This window comes from Nothobranchius furzeri, chromosome 13 (genome assembly GCF_043380555.1).
Source record: "Nothobranchius furzeri strain GRZ-AD chromosome 13, NfurGRZ-RIMD1, whole genome shotgun sequence".
NCBI classification, from domain to species: Eukaryota; Metazoa; Chordata; class Actinopteri; order Cyprinodontiformes; family Nothobranchiidae; genus Nothobranchius; species Nothobranchius furzeri.
In genome coordinates, this window is record NC_091753.1 from 19274735 (window position 1) to 19296213 (window position 21479).

The 21479-nt window shown below is 43.9% G+C and overlaps 1 protein-coding gene across 1 annotated transcript; it reads right to left on the reverse strand.

Moving 5' to 3' along the window:
• Positions 1-4712: 4712 nt before the first annotated feature.
• wdfy1 (WD repeat and FYVE domain containing 1) lies at positions 4713-21097 on the reverse strand. Its single transcript, XM_015952138.3, has 12 exons — positions 20777-21097; positions 19399-19466; positions 19221-19294; positions 19071-19125; positions 18141-18291; positions 17951-18063; positions 7557-7683; positions 6159-6264; positions 5982-6083; positions 5719-5849; positions 5510-5618; positions 4713-4998 (listed from the first exon to the last, which is right to left on the reverse strand). The coding sequence occupies exons 1-12, from the start codon at positions 20911-20913 to the stop codon at positions 4939-4941; spliced, it is 1233 nt and encodes a 410-aa protein (XP_015807624.1). The 5' UTR covers positions 20914-21097; the 3' UTR covers positions 4713-4938.
• Positions 21098-21479: the final 382 nt, after the last annotated feature.

The following is a 21479-nucleotide window of genomic DNA, read 5'->3' on the forward strand; positions in this document are numbered from 1 at the left end:
GTCGCTAGTCTGGTAACAAACACACTGTAGTCAGGTGTGCATATGAAATTATTTTATTAGGCATCATTCTTCCTCCCTGTGCTCTGGTTTCAGAACACAGAGCGTTAGGTTGGTCCTGTAACGTCAACAAAAACTTTTAAAAATACAGTTTTTTGCAGATATATAAAAACAATCTTGTTGGGGGGGCAGGTTACATTAACAAGCAGTTCCAATAAAACAGGCATGAGATAATGTGCCAGAAGGAGAACACGAGTCGTTTTTTAAGACTTATTTACTCATCCTGGGGCTTGTTGTGTCACGGAACCTCTACGGTAACTGTGCAGAAAAGGAACCAACTGCTTACTTCCTGGGACATGTGGACAATCTGAAGATCTATTGGTTGAGCTCTTCCTGCAAACAGCAGCCCCCCCCCCCCCCCCCCGATAAGACATAATGACTGGAAGAGACTTGGACGTCCAGTGAGAGGAAACGTTCCGACTCCTGTAGCATCACTAATGACCCTGCAGATCCGACAGCACTTTGTGATGAGGTTCTATGATGCTTTGGGTCAGAATGAGTCCTGATCCACTGTTGCACATTAGCTCAGTCCAAATGCAGCACCGCTCAAACGTCTGATCTCGTCTGGAAATGTCTTTGTTTTCCACTGAAGCCCCAGATAAACACCAAACAAATGTTTTCACAGACAATTCAAAACACGTTGATAACAGCTAATAAACTACCTTACACAAACAAAACCAAAGAGGGCTGCTATAAAGGCAGCGAAAAGCTGCCATGGGTGTCTGAGGCCTAGTCCACACGTAGCCGGGGTTTTTTAAAAACGAATATCCGCCCCTCCAAAAGCTTGCATCCACACCACCGCGTTTTAAAAACAAACTCTGTCCACACGTACCCGGATAAATACGTTGTTAAGGACATGCCAGACCTGTAGGCGGCAGTACTTCCCCCGTTCTTAACCTCGTCCTTCGTCTGTGGTCTTCCGCAAGGAGCTCCGCTTGCAAAAACAAACAAGCAAAAAGCGCTTGGACAATTGATGGATCGGGTAGTGACAGAGCGCAGCTCTGAGGGCTTCCATGATGCCGGCTAGTGTAAACACAGGTCGCACATGTGATGTAAGCATTTTTTTGTCGCGGAAAGTGACGCTGTGGACCTTAAAACTCCGGTTTTGTCCGTCCACACGCAGACACCCAAAACGGAGAAAACGCAGATCTTCACTTCGACCGGAGTTTTTAAAAAGATCCGTTTTCGTGTGAAAAAACTCCGTTTTCGTGTGGATGACAGGCCAAAACGTAGAAAAATATCTACGTTTTGGCAGATCCCCGGCTACATGTGGACAGGGCCTGAGTCTCCAAAAATATATAAATGTCTGGATAGTTTATGCTTAAGGATCCTGTTCAACGGACCATGTGATGGTCAGGACTGAAAACCATCAAGGCTTTTTGGAGTGTTTTGCCCTCGTTCTGCCATCTTTACCCACTGACTTTCTAAAATGAACAAACTAGATGTGCTCTGCCTTCAGAAGGACGAAAATGTGATTCAGAAGGTGTGACTAAATAATGGAATGTTTAAAGAGCACAAAGTTTAACCATTCATCAGCTACATCGTCATTTTTTTGTATTTTACCTAACAAACCAAACCAGGACAGCATCCAGCCCCGTCTCAGGGGGCAATCCAGGAATCATGAGGTGAAATCTCACCCTAACCCTTGAAGAACTTCTTATGACTGGAAAATGTGTTAGTTTTGTTTATTTAGCTGAAAACAAAAGTTCATTGTCATTTCTATTCAAATGGAACTCATGGTTTATGTCAGCATGTCCTGTTCATTTATTTGGAAAACAAGAACAAATCCAGTTCATCTGAAGGGTTTGCGCGGCGCTGAACTTAAACAGGAAGAAATGGTAACACGAGACTTCCAGTACCCATCAGACTGGTTTATCTAAACCATTTTAACTCTTGCAGCACGCAACCCTGAAGACGCTGCTGTGCTCCATGTTCACACAAACGTAGGATTTAAGTTAAACCTTTAGACAACAACTTATATCTGTCACCTTTAAGGCAAGTCTAACACATCTAGTACCGTGATGGTTTCCATTTAATCAGCCTAGTATCTGCTGGAAAGAGAGGCTTCCCAACATGGACACGTGAACAAATATTTGTCTCCCAACTGGTTGTTTTCTTTAGTCCAATGCGTCTCTGTGGAGGAGTTTAGTCCTGCTCTTCTCTAAGGAACTGTCTGAAGTCAGCCCCATCAGAGGGTTCTCCTGCCTGTTTAAGGTCAGGACGTTCTGCTGGACAGCAGCATTCATGGTTCCATCAGTTACAGCAGGTGATCCAAGGTGATCCAGTCCAGAAGCACCGCCCCAGACCATCACACTACCACCACTGTGTCTGACTGACCCTTAAGTCTGACTCCAGATGGAACAGTCGACAGTGTTATTGGGAACTGACAGGACTTTCAGTTGTTTTGGCCTTTGACCTCTGGGTTCTTCAGCTCTCTAGTTTTTATAGAAAAGGACAAGATGTGCTGCTTTGAGATCTTTTAGCCTTCTTGTCATCAGACAGGTTCTATTCTTAACCCTACGGGTCTCCGCTTTATAAAGATTGTGGTTTGTCACCGTTTATTCCTCATTTAACAAGTGGGTCAGTAACTTGTTCACACAGAACCAGGTTGGTTTGGTTAGACTTGTGCCTTACATTAAGAGATCATCATGTGAAGACTCAGGTCATCGTTGCCTCAGACAAGCGTCTGAAACATTTCAGGGACAAAAACAGAAGGGATTCGTAAACAAGCACCGTAGGTCCATTCGTGTCACCGAGGTTTAATGGTTGCCATCGGCTTCCTGTCCCACCTCCAACACAACAGACACGGTTCTGCGTCGACTTTATTAACCAGTCAGTACCAGTCCATGTTTAAATGACACCGTTTCAGCTCGTCAACAGAATTTACTCCAAAAAGATGCAGCATGTTCCAAATCAACAGCAATCAGCTCTACATGGGCACAGTGACATCAACATATTCTACTTCTATAGACGTGATCCAGGAACTGGAATGTGACTACATTTCAAAAATCAATAATTCCCTCTAACAATAAGGCAAGCTCCGATGGTTTCAGCTGTTATTTACAGGAGCGCTACGTTATCTAAATCATACAAAAGGTTTCTAATCCTACAGAAAACTACGACTTGTGCCGGCGGGGGTGCTCAGACTGCCTTGATGCACAGAAGAGTGAAGCAGGAGGAGGAGACAGCAGAATGTAAAGCGCAGTGATGAGAGTGGAAGGCTCCGGTAGCGTGTCCCCTTTAAGGCCTTGGCGGGAACACGGACACCACAAACACGAGCGGTTAGAGCTACGGTTAGTAGGAGGACCCTGCCGACACTTTTAGGGGTCAGGAAACCAAATTAAAGTCGCAAATCAAGTATTATTGATCCTTCTTTATCCTGACGACCCAACTAATGTTTTATTTGCTCATGAAATTTCTCTTGATGCTTCAACAAACTACAGTCGCCATCTCAGAATGCAGATTCATGAGCAACACCTCAGAACGGTCTGTGATGGTTACTATGGTAACGCATCCCAATTTCGCCTCGTCTCAGTCCAGATGATGAGGTGGAGGCGGAGTCACTGCGAGTGCATCGAAACAACGTGGCAGCAACATTCATCTCCTTCACATCGGGGGGGCTTTTATTACATTTGTTTATTATTCCAACTGTTTTAATGATCTCATTCCCTGTTACGGATCTAGTTTAATGAACCTCACAGTTACTAGATGCCTCTGCAGTGATTCCACATTAACAACAGGACCGACATCATCCGAGCCGATCCCAGAGACGACCTCCTGAGTAGGTGAGTTAAGGCCAGCTAGTGAACAAGAAGGTAAAGGGGGTTTCTGTGTAAACGTGAGCAGTGATTACTATCCAACACCACAGCTAAGCTCCTGACTGGCCTCGTGAATGAAGGTTACGTCCTTCAGCACAGGTGAGCAAAAAGCAGGTCTGAGAACAGCTCAAATGTAATTCTGCCTCATTAAAACAGCTCCAAACTCCTGAATTACAAATGTTATTTCAGCAGAAACATCTCCCCAAAGGCCCAGTTTACCTGCTGCGGGTTTTTTTACACTTCTAAATAAGCACATATTAATAATCCTGTCATTTCAAGTTGGCAGGAGTGTAAACATTCATAAGATGACGTCACACTGACCTGAGATCACGCTAAGACAGAAGCGCTGGTCTTAGCTGAGGTCAGACTAGCTGTTAGCTCATCAGTCCAGAAGGACTTGGCCCTTATTTCTCCAAACTGAGGTCATTCAAGCTGCTGACCACAAAAAGACAGTTATTACTCATGACTTTTACACAGAAGCACACTTCAGAGGGGAGGGGGTCTCCTTTACACACGAAGCAGGTGATTTATTTCATCCAAGCGAGTGTGACGCTGTGAGTGAGCCACAGTGGGGGGGGGGGGGGGGGGGGGGAGCACATATTTATATTTACAGAAATGAAGGTCAGTAATGGTGAGCTGTAGTTTTACAGTGCAGGGTAATAAAAAACCTTAGTCTGAAGAACCGCTGGATATACTCTGTGTAAACACTAATATCAATACCATTCCTCCCATGGGAGAAAGCAAGACAATATACACGCACAAGTACACACATGCTCACACACACACACACACCTCATTGTGCTTAGGGTTCAGTTTGAGATCAGAGCAAAATGCCTAAATCAGTCAAACTCTGTAAGACTTTCACTTAGTTATGTTTGTTATGAGAAGCAAAAGGGAAGTAGACAGATGTGTGTGTCCATGTACACACACACACACACACACAGTGACAACAGGCCTGGCCGTCACGCTGGACCTGGGCGTGATGCGGGGGAGGACTGTACAGAGGGTTTCCATGACACTGGAAGAGGTGGGGGTGGGGTTGCCATGTAGTGGGCTGGTCCAATCAGCGCGGGGAAAAGCCTGTTGCTAAGCTACGGCCAACCACCTGTGTCATATCCCAGATCTGTGGAGACAAACATCACCTCGGTCAGGACTCATGAAGCAGACTCATCAGGTTTGCAGCTCTCCTAACCCTCCATGCTTCAGACTTCCACTGAGAAACGGGAACAAAGGTTCAAGTTTAGCAAAGAAACAAATAAAAACACAAACTTTGCATGGAAAAAATAATCATCTCAGGAAGTTTTGGTCCAACAGAAACATTTACCGGTTTCCTGCACAGTTCGGAACAAACTTGTAATGAGAACTTCACTGGTGCACTAGCACAGTGGGCAGACTTGTTAGTCTGCATGATTTATAAATCATTGGTTGTAATGATAACATTTTTCTGCTTAATATAGCATACAGGCGACACACACTGATGCTTGAGAAGAGAAAATAAGTTTATAGGTGTGCTGAAAGTGTGCAATTACTGTTTAATATATATATAAATTATTTTTATTAAGATTAAGATTTGGTTACGTTCTGAAACAAAGTCACATGCAGGACTGATCTGGGATCAGAGGCGTGTTGTTGACCTTAACAATCCGGTCGCTTCCACAGGTGACCATCAGGCCTCTGGATGGGTCCATGTCCATGTGGGCGATGTTGTGTTTCCCCTCGTGGAACGTGGCCAGCGGCGTTCGACTAAGAGAGAGAGAGGCACACACGCCCGCGCAGTGTGTTACAATGCTGCCCTTGTGGTGAACGTGTGTGGCTAGGTTGTTTAGAAGAGACTGATGCTTACTCTTCTTCTTTGATGGTGTCAAAACAGGCATCACACACACGTACAGGGAACTCGAAGCCCATGATCGGGAAGGTGGAGCGTTTGGAGCTACATTTCCCACATACAGCCTTACCACACTTCCTGCAGTGATGCTGAACACACACACACACACACACACACACACACACACACACACACACACACACACACACACACACACACACACACACTTATATGGAGAATTGCAATAGGAGCCAAAGAGAGCCTTGGTCTGCCTCTGCTACCTGTCTGAGTCCTAAGGTCTTTGTGTCCCACATCTGCTTGATATTCCAGAAGAAAGGCTGCTCACACTTCTGACACGAGTCGCTGTCCAGCCACTGAGGCGCCTGCAGAGACCGGTCAAGTTTAACATCAAACGCACCGACGCGGCGCTGCGTTGCTGCAGCAACTGTGACACAAACCTCTTCCCTCTGCGTGTCCATGTTCCACACGGCGATGCCTCCGTCGGCCGAACACGACACCAGCTGCCTGGTGAACTGGAGATACCGCAGGGCCTGAACGCGCTCGCTCAGGGGGTAAAACAAGTTACAGTTTACCTTCTCAGACTTGTGCAGCTCGAAATTCTGGGTGTGTGCAGATCACTAGGTCTCGGTCACAATAAAATCCTAACTCCAATTCAAAGCAGCAGAGAACTGCTTCTTTTCTGTGGTTTTAGACAATTATTTAGTAATAAATGCATGTTGACATCTCCATTGGGTCTTTCTGATACACAGTAAAAACTGCTCATCTTTTTCATAGATTATTTAAAATATTAGCTTATTAAAACGATAACACAGCTTAATCAGTGACCTTTTGTTCCTTTCAGTAAAGCACGGAGTCATCACAGGGTGAAGATGTAGAAATAACAGAACAACAATAAAACAATCATTGAAACCAGATTTAAAAGCCCAAACACCAAAATAAGCATTTTTACCTCGAAAGGAAGCATTAGTACATCTGTGCTATAGTGCCATCTAGTGGTAAAGGTTCAGAATGCAACTCGGGGTCTTGGTTACGTCTGGCCTGTGTTGAGCTTGTTTTTACCTTCTTGGTGACAGTTTGAGCTAGTGCTGTCGCCTTCGTCTGAGCGTTGCTCCCTAAGTCAGGGGGAGAAAAACACAGACGCCGCCATCAACCTCAGCGACGCTCCGACAGCAGTGGCTGAAACCGTCACCATGAAGGTAAAACCAGCTCTACTGCTCTGTGTATAGAAAAAAAAAGATAATAGAATCAAGGTTTTTTAATTCTATAAAGAAAAATACTAATGCTGCTAAAAATGTCACAATTTCTCTTTAGACCCAGTTAATCACCGCTACGAGCACACTGTAGAGGTATTTGAGACAAAAAGGGAACAGGAAAGGAAAACATGGCTACCAAAACTGTTCAGCTGGAGATAAAGCCTGTTGGTTTATGCTTGACGCGTCCGCGAGGTTCGCACGGCTCCACGCTGCAAAATAGCGTCATTTTAACAACCACGCCCCTCCACCTGGCCTCTGCATGGCCCAAACTTTACACATCGCGCACCTAGGAAGTGTTCTATCCTGCCACGCGACAACAGGGGGGGGGGGGGGGGGTCCTGACATGCATCACAGGTCTGTAGCAACCAGGCAGACTGGGTGACGCTGACATATGCATGTAGACTGAGAAAAGTGTTGACGCTTTGGGACGTTCGTCACTGAAACCACCTTCTTTGAAGAGAATGTAGATTATGATAATCCTTCAGAGCCTATTTGTCTACCACTCCTCTGATCATTTGAGGTTTTGGATCTCTAACAAAGCCAGAGTGAAAGTGAATTCTTTAAACCAGCAGACAAACTTACTGATGGCCCTGCAGCAGCAGCGTTCGTCCCTTACGACCTCCGATGTCCCACATGATGATGCTGTGATCCGAGGCCCCTGAAAACAACAGCCTCTGCACAGGGTCCCACCACAGGGCTCCTATGCTGCCTGGGGTAAAAACAAACAAACACGTTTCTGTAGAGTAACCTGTTAACTGTCATGACTTGAGCAGCTGGATCCACCCAGTGGCAGATGAGGGAACTGCAGGAAGCTCCCCTTAAAGACCCACTCCGATAAAAATCGTGTTTTTTCTGTCTTAAACACATTCTTGAGGCATTGTTCTTACGCCACGTGACATATCTAAGCTCAAAATTCCATTTCTGAGTATTTCTGCACTCAAACTGCCGTGAATCCGTAGCAGATGAAAAAATGCAGTCTTTGACTTGTTTCTTTCTCACACTCTTTTCCATGTTCTATTGTTCATGTGTTGAGTTGGCGTCTCCTATGTATGTTTTATCGCGGATAGGCATGGGTACCTTTGACATTTGAATCAATTCGGTACTTATTCCCGGTACCTAGGAATCGATACCGGTACTTAATGGTACCAGTTTTCGATACTTTAGTGTTTAATATTTTAATTCTCTTTTATAATTAAATATATATTTTTCTCAATTTATAACCATATTTGATGAATATCACGATAAATAACATTCAACTGTTTGTATTTTAACATCGTCCTTGTAGTTTTATAAGCTGATAATTAAACTGAAGCAAACATCTTTACTGTGAACTAAATTTACTGTGTATCTTCATTCCCTTTGCCGTCTGTGTTCATTTGATTTTTCCTACTGGGAAGTTAGAATTTCCGAGGAGAAAGCGAACGCACCATTAGCTGATAACAACGGTGGCAATGGAAGCTAACATATCAAGCTAACGTTATCTTAAACAGTTTATTTAGCTGCTGGAGCAGATTAAAACGATGATGCCTCACACTTAGATCGTTGTCGCTGGTTTCATCTTCACCCAATCACCCGTCGCATTTAGTAAAGTGAAGCCAAACTTTAGAGCGTGTTCATGTTCATCTCGTCGGAAATTCAGAGTTCCGAGGAGAAAGCGAACACACCATTAGTGAAACGGAAGCTAACAAATCAAGCTAACGGTATCTTAAACATTTTATTTACCTACCAGAGCAGATTAAGATGAGGATGTCTCACTTAGATTGTTGTCGCTGGTTTCATCATCACCCAGTTACCCATCACATTTAGTGAAGTGGACCCAAGCTTTAGCATGCCTTCTTTCTACCATGCTGCTCTGTTTAAAACTCGCTCGCAGGGACCGATGACATAACGCTCTCGCGCATGCGCAGCTGTCTAGGCAAGTTCTCGTTGTGAAGGACGGGTACCGAAACGAGGCACCGTTTCAAATGAAGTGAATCTGTGCTCGGTCGGTACTGTGGAATTCGGTCGGTACCTTAAAAAGTACCGAATTCGGTACCCATCCCTAGTTGCATGGGATTTTCGTATTTGACTCCCCACATAGGTCATACTGATACTGATGAACTTCTGATTAACCGGACGCCAACTCAACACGCGAACAACAGAAGAAAGAGAAAGGGTGTGAGAGAAACAAGCCAAAGACACACAAGCGTCGCAAAACAAGAAGCACAAAATACAATAAAGAAATCAGCCATAACAGACACATTTAACGAACAGGGACAGAACAAGGATCATAAACACCAAACAACAAAAATACAAAAGATGCATTAAGGACACACAACCATGAACAGAAACGATGGGGTCTACACATTGGATCACACAACCTCTGCTGGACGCGGATAGACGGAAAAGGAAGTGACGCTGCCAACAGCGGCTAGCTCTGAAGAAGACTGCGGTAGTGGTCAAAACGTCAGCATAAAAGGTAAAACAGCTTTTTCTGTGTTAAACAAAATACCCAAGTAAAGCAGTTAGGAACAACACGCAGAGTGAACGCACAAAAGATGTTAATAATGGATTCATGTCGTTGGTCTCATGGACATTAAAATCATGCGTTGCTTAGCAGTCTGCATTTCAGTGAAGACGGCTCTACCAACTGGCAGGAGAAACAAATGGGCTTTGCTTCTAAATTACTTTTGAAGCCGGATGCAGTGCCTCCCATTAAGACACCATCAGGTGGACAGCCTGTATTTTTACCTGTACGTTTATTTGTTTCTCTTGGGAGCTAATTCAACCACCGGCCTGCTTGCCATCATTATATCAGCTATTTAAGGAGCTGATGCAATGCTGGCAGCCAGTGCTGCATGCTGCTGTGTTAATAGTGTAATGCATTTGATCAAAAAAACAAATGTACCAAATATTTTGGATTTGAAAAGGCACATGTAGATCATAGCATATAAACATACTCGTTGGCATTAGAGGCAGCAATATTATCATGAGCTTCATAGCCCACTCATTACTTACCAGGGCAAAAACAAGACGACAGCCATTTAAAGCTTCTCTGGATCACTAAACGGTTAACTAAACACTAATGCTCTGTTTGAGGAATTTCAATCTGGTTTTAGAGCGTATCACAGCACTGAAACTGCATTAGTGAGAGTTACAAATGATATTCTCATGGCCTCAGATAAGAATCTTGTGTCCTAGTCTTGTTAGATCTCAGTGCTGCTTTTGACACAGTAGAACATGTTGTAGGGATCAAAGGAACAGCGCTAGGCTGGTTTAAATCCTACCCATCTGATAGATGTAATTTTGCAAATGTACATGACAAATCTTCATACTCCAGGGTTACTTGTGGAGTACCAGAGGGTTCAGTGCTTGGAACAATATGTTTTACTATATATATATATATATATATATATATATATATATGCTCCCAATTGGTATAATCATTAGACAGCATGGAATAAACTTCCACTGTTATGCTGACGATACTCAGTTATATTTATCCATTAACCCTGATTAACCTAATCGGTTATTTAGATTACAGGCTTGTCTTGAAGACATAAAAAAAATTTGGATGGCTCTAAACTTTCTGCTTTTAAATCAAGACTGAAGTTCTCATCTTTGGGCCCGAAATTCAGAAAAGGAAATTGCTTAGTCAATCACCTGACCTGATGTTGGTGTATGCGTGTGTCTGCTATGTCTTCTCCATCCTAGGGAGTTGTGGTGGATGGCTGCTTATACTGAGCCAGGATCCTCCAGAGGTTTCTTCCTGTTAAAACGGAGTTTTCCTCTCCACTGTCACTGCATGCTTGCTTAGTATGAGGATTGCTAAGTTGCATCGTCGCATTCCTATTGGACTTCCGCTTCCGGTCGGCAACAAGATGGCGCCTGTGCTTGGCTTAGCCGCAGTCACCGGCCACTTTTTTTTTATTTTTTTTTTTATTATCTTTATTTCATTCAATAAAAAAAATAAAACAGATACTAAACAATATTCAAAAAACACAATGTATATTTGAATGAAAGGGAGCAGATAGAAGAACAATCTTATTATTTCTGCCCCCTTTTTAAACTTAAATATCAATTTATATTTGTGCAGTCCCTCATCAATTCTTTCAGTCCCGTAACTGTTCACATTTGTTAATTATTATGTCCACATCAATTGTCCGTTGTCATATCCACTCGACACACGTGATTTAATGTGTAGACTGAACACTTTTAGAGTTCTTGACTCTTTCCATTCTCTGTCCAGGCAATTCCACAACTTCACACCATTCACAGATATGCTCATTTCCTTCATTCTTGTTCTAAATTTAGGTTTTTTGAAGATTTCAAATCCCTTCAACGAATAACTGCTATCTCTCTTTTCAAATATATGCTGAATATTCTTTGGCAATGTACCTTTATTTGCTTTATACATTATATGCAATATTCTCCAGTTGACCAAATCATGAAATTTAATTACTTTATATTTTATAAATAATGGGTTAGATGGAGCTGTACTATGAGTGTTGTCTATAATTCTCATTGCTCTTTTCTGCAAAACAAACAAAGGTTGTGTATACGTTCTATATGCAGTTCCCCAGATTTCTACACAGTAATTTAAGTATGGCAGAATCAGTGCATTGTATAGTAATAACAATCCTTCACTATTAAGTAGAAACTTTACGCTATATAATACTGCAATGGCTTTGGCCATTTTACCTTTTATATAGCCTATATGTGATTTCCAGCTTAGAGCTTCATCAATCATTACTCCCAAAAATTTGATTTCTTTTACCCTTTGAATTTCCATGTTATCTATTTTTAATATTACGTCTATATTTTCTTTGTCATTAAATAGAATTAAATTAGTTTTTTTAAGATTAAGTGTTAATTTATTTACATCAAACCAGTTTTTAACTTTTATCAGTTCAATATTTATCACATTAGTTACTTCATTTATATCAGACCCTGAATAAAACAATGTTGTATCATCTGCAAACAAAACAGAACCTAGTTTGTCAGACACATTTACCAAATCATTGATATACAGGTTGAACAATTTTGGTCCAAGGACCGACCCTTGTGGCACTCCATAAGCAATATTTCGTAGCTCTGATGTAATGCCATTTATCTGAACATATTGCTTTCTGTTATCTAAATAACTTCTAACCCATTGATGAGCAACCCCTCGTATTCCATACTGATATAATTTTTGCAGTAACCTTGAATGATCGATAACGTCAAAAGCTTTCTTTAAGTCAATAAAAACACTAATAAAGTATTCTCTATTGTCTATCACTTCAGATATTTTCTCTGTTAAATCCATTATTGCCATTGTTGTTGAATGTTGGGTCCTGAATCCATACTGTTCATTATGTAAAATCATATTTTTTTCAATAAATGTATCCAACCGTGATGCAAAGACTTTTTCAAGTATTTTGGAAAACTGTGGAAGTAGTGACACTGGCCTATAATTTGTGAAATTATGTTTATCACCATTCTTAAACAGTGGAACCACTTTTGCTATTTTCATAGCATCAGGGAAGACTCCAGTAGAAAGTGACAAATTACATATATAAGTAAAAGGATCAATAACAGATTCTATTATGGTCTTTACAGTCATCATGTCCAAATCCTCACAATCAGTTGATCGCTTATTTCCACAGTTTTTTACAATTTCTCGTATTTCCTCTTTTTCTACTTTGCCAAGGAAAATACTACTGACATTATTTACTACTGTATTCAAATTGTCTTCAATTAAAGTGTCATGACCCATCAAACTCCTCCCTACATTTACAAAAAAAATTTTGAATTCATTAGAGATTTCTTTTACATCATAAATGTCTACATTGTCCTTGACAAAGTAATTTGGTACCTTAGATCTAGTTTTATTTCTGTTCGTCACACTATTTATTATTCCCCATGTAGCCTTTGTATTAGCCTTATTCTTTTCCAATAATTCACCATAATAATCTTTTTTCCTTTTCCTAATTATTGCTATTAATTTATTTTTATATTTTTTATATCGGTCTTCTGCTACTCTTGTCTGTGATTTAAAAAAATTCCTATACAGCTGGGTTTTTTTTTTTTGCAAATGCATTTCTTATTCCTTTAGTCATCCATGGTTGATCTACCCTTTTACCACTACTTTTGAATAATTTACAATTATTATTATATAATTTCATCAATTTTTTCATGAAGGACTTATATGCAGTGTTGACATCCCTTACATATACTTCCTCCCAATTCTGCATTTCAAGATCCTTCTTTAGCGCTTCCCATGCTCTAAATGATCTATCTCGTTTGTAATTTAACGAGGTTTCTTGCTTTATCAATTGTTTATTTTTCAGTACTGCAAAGACAGGCAGATGATCACTAATATCGGCCATCAATACCCCACTCCTCAATACATCATCTTTTTTATTTGTAAATATATTATCAATTATAGTAGCACTATGTGCTGTGATCCTGGTTGGTTTGGTGATTAACGGAAATAATCCTAAACTGTACATAGAATTGATGAAATCATTTGTTTTCTCTCCAGCAGGCTGCTCTATATTAATATTAAAGTCTCCACACAAGAGCAAGGTTTTGTTCTTTCAAACTTTTCTCCACTAACCTCCTCTTTTCCACCTTGCTCCTGTCTGTGATCCTCTTCAGTAGTGTCCCTGCTACCATCTCCTATGATCGCCAGACTCTTTTGTCCTTCCGTTCGTTCACGATCGCCCAAGATGCACCGAGGACGTTCCATCCTGTTTGTTTACCTGAGTGGCGCACTGGCCCGGAGCCAAACTACGGTCCCGAGCTGTGCACCTCCAGCTATGTTTGTCCGGTCCCGGGAAAACGTCGGAGGAAAAGAGGTAAACGAGCAGGAATCCAGGTGAGAATACGACTTCTCTTAAAGCGTGGTTTAACTAGTAAACATCGGCACGATCTTCTAGCTTCTTGTCCTTTGTTTGGTGACCTGAGCGCCACTTCCGCATTCCCGCCTTGCCGCGTTGCGACGCGTTTCATCCGTCCAAGTTTTTTAAAATCGGTTTATCCTCATTCCTCAGTGGTTTCTCCTCCTGTTCCTTCCATAAGTGGTTTTTATAAACACTGTGGATCTAACCCTGCTAATTTACGTCCACTAACTCCAGCTGTTTCTGTAGTTTCTGATTCCTCCTCCTCACTCAGCATGGCCCTATTAAACACCCGCTCTGTTAACAATAAGTCCTTCCTGCTCAATGATCTAATTCTCTTTAACAACCTGGATTTTCTGTTTCTGACTGAAGTTTGGAAGCAAACATCTGATTATTCTGCTCTGATTGAACTCTGCCCGAGTGGTTATTCTTTTCTTAGCCAGCCCCGGGGTTCTGGTCGTGGTTGAGGCCTAGCTGTTGTTTTCAGAGACCATCTTCCATGTAGCTCTACAACCTCTTGACACTTTGCTTCCTTTGAACTGCAGCTGGTTAAAGTTGGGCGTAAGGACCCGTTTTACTGTGCTGTGGTCTATCGTCCACCTGGTCCAAACAGTTCTTTCCTTCAGGAGTTTAGTGACTTTCTATCCTCCACTGTGAAGCTGTCCAGACTGGTGATTGTTGGTGACTTTAACATCCACGTTGATGATCCCTCCGATCTCTTTGCCATGAATTTCTCCAGCCTTATGGACTCCGTTGGCTTTACCCAGCTTGTTTATAGCCCCACACACACACCAGGGGGCACACTCTAGACCTTGTTTTTACCCTGAGCCTAAATGCTGACAGTGTTTGTCCTGAGGACGTTTATATTTCTGATCACCATTGCATTTTCTTTAACTTGTCAGTTTCTGCGTCCCCACCTCCTGTTCGTCGTATGGTTATTTCTCGTTTTCTTAATGAGAGCACAGCTAGCTAATGTTCTGCTGCTTTTGATCCACCCTGTTCTTCTGATAACGACCCAGATTCCTTAACTTCCCAGTTCAACGAGCACTGCCTCTCCATTCTGGACAACATCTGTCCTGTCAGAACCAGATCAGTTCCTGCAGTGAACCCTACTCCCTGGTTTAATGACAGCCTTCGCAGCCTGAAGCGCCAGTGCAGAAAAATTTGAGCGTTTGTGGAAGAAAACCCATCTCCACGTCCATCTGCTGCACCTAAAGGATCTTCTGACATCCTTTAACTTTACAGTCAGAGATGTGAGGGTTTTCTATTTCTCCAACCTGGTGTCCCAGAGCAAAGGGAACCCCAAGGTGCTGTTTAACACCATCAGCAGCATCGTCTCTCCTGCCTCTCCTACAGCCTCCATCCACTCTGTTACAGACTGTGAGAACTTTCTGTCTTTCTTTGTGGACAAAGTCAATAAGGTTAGATCTAGCATCTCTCCTTCAGCCTTATCGCTGCCTCTCCCGACTCCAACCAGGCCCATCATCCTAGATAGCTTTGCTCCTGTTTCTTTGCCTGAGTTAACCAAACTAGTTAACTCTATGAAGACCTCTGCATGCCCCCTCCACATCTTACCCTCATCTTTGTTTAAAAATGCTTTTCAGTCCATCGGTCCCAGCGTGCTCTCTATATTTAATGATTCTCTGGTCTCTGGTTAGGTCCCTGCTTACTTTAAGAACGCTGTAATCCACCCGCTTCTTAAAAAACCGAGTCTTGACCCCTCTCTCCATAGCAGCTTCAGACCCATCTCTAAACTTCCGTTCATCTCCAAGATCTTGGACAAGGTTGTGGCTAAACAACTCACAGCTGCTCTTGATGAACATAACATCTGTGATAGCTTCCAGTCAGGTTTTCGTAGAGCTCATTCTACTGAAACAGCTCTTCTTAGGGTCTCTATTGACCTTCTGACCCACAGTGATGCAGGGGACTGTTCTGTTCTGGTCCTGCTGGACCTGACTGCAGCCTTTGACACTGTTGACCATCACCTGCTACTGGAGAGGCTGAGAGACTGGGTAGGCCTATCAGGATCTGCTCTGGAGTGGTTCTCCTCTTATCTTTCTGAGCGCTCCTTTTCTGTGGCCGTCTCCAAGTTTAGGTCCTCCACCACCTCTCTTTCCCATGGTGTCCCACAAGGTTCTTTGCTGGGGTCTCTGCTCTTCCTCCTCTATCTGCTTCCTCTCCAGCACATCCTGAGCTCCTTCAAAGGAACCTCCTACCATCTTTATGCAGATGACATCCAACTGTACATCTCATTTAAGCCCCATGAGATGTCTAAGCTGCAGCTGTTACACACCTCCTTAGACTATCAAAACCTGGATGGCTGGGAACTTTCTACAGCTGAATGAAGATAAGACTGAGAACTTCATCTGTGCCCCAGACAAGCTGGTTCCCAAAGTCAGAGACTCTCTTGGTCAGCTTGCTTCCCACACCAAACCTTTTGTCAGGAATCTTGGCGTGACCTTTGACCCAGCCCTCACCCTGGATTCTCATGTCAGTTCTCTTGTTCGCTCTTCCTTCTTCCATCTCAGGAACGTTGCTAAGCTGAGCCCCATTCTGTCTCGCTCTGAACTTGAGACAGTTATCCACACCTTCATCTCCTCACGCTTAGACTACTGTAACTCTCTTTTCACGTGTCTGAGCAGAGCCTTCCTGAACCGTCTACAGGTGGTTCAGAACGCCTGTGCTCGGCTTCTGACCAAGTCCTCCAAACACACCCACATCACCCCGCTTCTCCTCCAGCTTCACTGGCTGCCAGTCAACTTCAGGGTTCATTTCCAGATCCTGGTTCTGGTATATAGGGCCTTACATGGACAAGCACCATCTTACATTGGTGATCTTCTTAGTCCCTACACCCCCAGCAGGTCCCTGAGGTTCAGTCATCAAAGCCTTCTGGTTGTGCAGCACCAGGCTAAAGACCAAAGGTGACAGATCATTTGCTGCTGTGGCCCCCAGACTCTGGAACTCTCTCCCCCTGAGCCTGAGATCAGTGGACTCAGTGGTCTCCTTTAAAAAGCAGCTGAAGACTCACTTGTTCAAGCTGGCTTTTGTATGACCTTCTTCAACCCTTGAACAGGTGAGTATTCGGCTGCCTTTTGAAGGAGATCACTGAGTCCACTGATCTCAGGCTCAGGGGGAAAGAGTTCCAGAGTCTGGGGGCCACAGCAGCAAATGATCTGTCTCCTTTGGTCTTTAGCCTGGTGCTGCACAACCAGTAGACTTTGATCACTGGACCTCAGGGACCTGCTGGGGGTGTAGGGACTAAGAAGATCACCAATGTAAGATGGTGCTTGTCCATGTAAGGCCCTATAGACCAGAACCAGGATCTTGAAATGAACCCTGAAGTTGCAGGCTGGTTTAAGAAGTCTGGGGGCGGGTCTTATGAGTGGTGTGCCCTCAAGGAGTATATGGTTTTCCATGCAACACATTACACCATCTCATGTATTAAACTAAACAAATAGAAAAGCTGTGTCTACCTCATGATTTCACATCTTATAAAACCCATTCAGCTGCAGAATCTGTTTTCTGAGACTGTATCAGCTCCTTACATCACCGTGGAGGATCCCAGCACTGCTTCCAATCGTGGAGGATTACATGCGCTTGTCTGCATAGCTCTATTACACATGAGGTTTGGCATTGGACAGGAAACATAACAGAGCCGCAAAACAAATTTAACATTAGATTACGTTTCATTGGAGCCACGATGAAGTCAAGAGGAGGAATCTGGGTCATCTATGAATTACTGAAGTCACGTCGGCATATTTACTCTGTGTGTGTGTGTGTGTGTGTGTGCACGCGAGCATGCATCTGTGCACGTGCATATGTGTGTACACGTGTGTGTGTGTGTGTGTGTGTGTGTGTGTATGCACGAGAGCATGCATCTGTGCACGTGCATATGTGTGTACACGTGTGTGTGTGTGTGTGTGTGTATGCACGAGAGCATGCATCTGTGCACGTGCATATGTGTGTACACGTGTGTGTGTGCACGCGAGCATGCATCTGTGCGCGTGCGTGTGTGTGTGTGTGTGTGTGTGTGTGTGTGTGTGTGTGTGTGTGTGTGTGTGTGTGTGTGTGTGTGTGTTCAGCATGTAATGTACAGCTCGATCGTGGCTTTACCTTCGTGACCCTTCAGGGTGGTGATGGTGGAGTAGGTCTGCTTCTCCAGCTTCAGCAGCGTGATCTGTCCGGAGAAATCACCGATGAAGGCGTGCTGCGTCTCATGGTCATATCTGAGCGAGGAGTCAGGGCTTTGAAGTGCTCGTCGTGTTCCTATCTACTGCATGCACAGCTAGGCTGTGAAGGATACTGCAGGCAGGAGGCCCAGGAGTTGAAGTAGTGCCTCCCCAACATGCTTCCACTCTGGGTGCACATCCAGCTCACGCTCTTGTCATGGCCAGTGCTCACCACCCACTCACTCTCCATGGAGAATACCATGTCTGACACGCGGTTCTGATGGGCTACAAACCACCACATAGTGTTAAAACAAATACACGAGTCTCATCTCTTCTGTCATCATCGTAGCTCATAACGTGTCCTGGAGAAGGTTAGAAGCTGAGCTAAATCAACAGAACCCTAAAGAACAGCTGCTGTAACACAAGCAGATCTGAATCTGTGGCCAGAGAGGTGGACGGCATCAGTCAATCAAAGATACTTTATTAATCCCAGAGGGAAATTAGAGAGCATGATTTCAATCAGGATCTCAGAGCCCAGGGCCAACACTGCAACTATCCAATCACATTGCAGTGATGCCATTTCTCCACAATTCTAACCAAAGCACAGCAGAGTGCACAATTTTATCTTTGTTGAAGATAATATATATCATGCACAATCCTGTTTCTAGAGCTTTTCACCATGTTTAATGTCATTTCTTTATGAAAAACACCCCCAAAATGACTTTTGGCCCAACGCATGCAGGCTGGTTTAAGTTTGGGGGCGGGTCTTAGGAGCGGTGTGACCTCAAGGAGTATAAAACATCTCTGAATGAGCCCCAGACAGACAAGGGTATTCATGTCAGACTAACCTTTGCATTAGAAAACATCTAATATAACATTTTTCTAGAAAAAAACCCAGAATGAAAAGAAAGCACTGGCTCTCTGGCTGACGGTCCCAGAAGGAGCCAAACTCCCGTCTCCTTAATGGAAACGCCAGCTGCTGCTTAAAATGTCCATTTATCATCTTTGTCTTTATTATAGGGATGAAACTGCTCGACAGAATGGAACGCTTTACTCCGTCTCACCTGGGTACGTCTTGACATGTTTCATTTTGTTGAAATCTTCAGAGATGAGGAACTCCTGATAGCAGGAGGAGAAATAAAAACAAACATCAATTCTCCTTTACAACCGCAACAGGTTAGAGCCCCACCCCCCACCCCCGAGTGCCCACTCACCACCACCGCTCCATTGTCCTGACCGATGAAGATGCGTCTGCTGTCGTGGTGGTAGGACATGCAGGAGCAGGGCGCTAGAGGAGGAAGAAATGGACAACCACGGTGAGCTGGTGACTCGTTTCCTCCAGTGTGACACTCAAGACGGACTGTCCTGCAGATGCAGCTCAGTCGGACTTACAGGAGAGGGTGTGGTAGATGCTCGGCCAGTACTGTCCGCTGTCTCTTTTCAGCCACACTCGGATGGTCCTGAAGGAAACAACTCAGTCAGAGCTCTAACTGGGACACTCACGCCAAACTGGGTGGAAAGGGCTGAATCAAAACAAGAAACTGAGAAAATAAACTTCACAGAGAACTCTGGCGGATGGACTTAGAGAGAGAATGTGCTTTTTAAAAATCAGATGTTGAGATTAAGGATTAGGTTGTGTGCAAATAAATAAATAACATCCAGAAGCAGGGATTTAAAACAAAGCCGCCTCAAAAACTGTTTCCATACATTTTCTTTTTGTTATAACAGAGTGGATCACCATAGTAACCGTCTAGAAGGGAAACCTAGACTTTACTCTCTCCAACAACACGGTCCTGCTCCTCCTGGGGGAGAAGTGCAATAATAGCAGGGCCTGGGTCTGCCCTGAGGTCTCCTCCCCATTGGACGGGAGACCCAGAGGACCATCAGGACACCCACACCAGCTCAGCTGACTCCTTTTGAAGAGGAGGATCAGCGGCTTTACTCCGAACTCCTGGATCTTCCTCATTTCATCTCCAAGGCTGACCTCGGTCAACCTATGGATCCTGCCATCCGTCATGAACAAGACCCTAAGCAACTACAGTCTCTCTGCTGTCTGGAGGCAGCGTCCCAGCCCTTCCTGGTCGATAACCATCACCTCTGTGCTTTAAGCCTGGCATAAAAAGTGTTTAAAATGTTTGAAAAGCAGCCGCTGCACATAAAACACTCAGCAGCTGTCTCACCACTGCTTCCCCTTTCCTGATGTCAGTGTGGTGAAAACTGTCAGAAGTTTCCTTACAGCAGCTGTGTTGGGTGCGACAGCCCATAATTCAGCCTGATAAGGACGTGTCGTACACCCTCACCCACGGGACCAGGCCAGCCACCGTGGTCGTCATGGTGCCTTCAGGGGACCGCGACAAACTGGAGGATTTTGGAGAACGGCCTGTGTGAGAGTGTGACGTTCCGGGGTCAGAGGTCAACCACTTCAACAAATTGGAATTATAACTGACGCACCCAGCTTTTATCAGACGAAACTCTAGCCAACACAGAGCTCCCCTCAGCGCTGCCTGGTAAAATAAACTCCGGGTTAGGCTAGGGTCGAGCGGTGTTCTTATCGCCACCATCAAATCACGACTCGACACAAACAATGCTCCGTAAAACTAGTTAATCCCAAATAAACATTTACAACCCGCGGTACAACAGCCTCCTTTGACTAACCCAAGTTTAAAGCCTGGTTTTAATCAGTTTGTCAGCGCATCTTTACTTATGACTTTATACACCAGCAACTAGACGTATCCCGCTAGCTGTCGGTTAGCCTGCTCGGTGAACTCACCTGTCCTCGCCGACTGTGATCACTCCATCTTCTTTGGGAATTAAAACGGCCGCGTTGACGGTGTCCGAGTGTCCCTCGATCTTGTTCAAAAGAACCGGTCTGGCGGTCTGGGGCCTCGAGTGGATCTCTGCAGCCATAGTTCCTCCTAGCCAGACGTGTTTTCCTCCTCTCTCGCCAGTAAACGGAGGATCCGCTTACGTAGAGTTGCTGTCAGGATTACCGTAATGACTGCAGAAAAGCCTCAAGCACATTCACGCACTTTTTTCGTGGATTTTATTGGTGGCTGGCTGCCAGTGCGCGAGGTGGATTAGCGCCCCCCTCTGGGAGCTACAAGTACAGCTAAAATAATTAGAACATCCTGGTTAATTTCACAATCGTCACTCATGTCAGAAAGTGGAAATCCTGTACTATAAATACATAGGTACATATGGATTCATTACACACTGATAACATATTTCAAGCCTTTATGGTGATCATGGTTAACAAATTGAGCGTGTATGAAAACTCGAATGTTGTGGGGAAAGTTATGGTGTAACATCCAGTCCTAGTAAACAATGCTAAGCCTGCTTCTTCAGTCCAACAGGTCATGAATCAGGTGTATCCTAACCACATTTTACCAGGAAACTTCCTGTTTATGGTGGCTGCAGGGTTTGGAGACAAGAAGCTGCAACAGGTAATGAAAATGGCTGATTGGCTCACACCA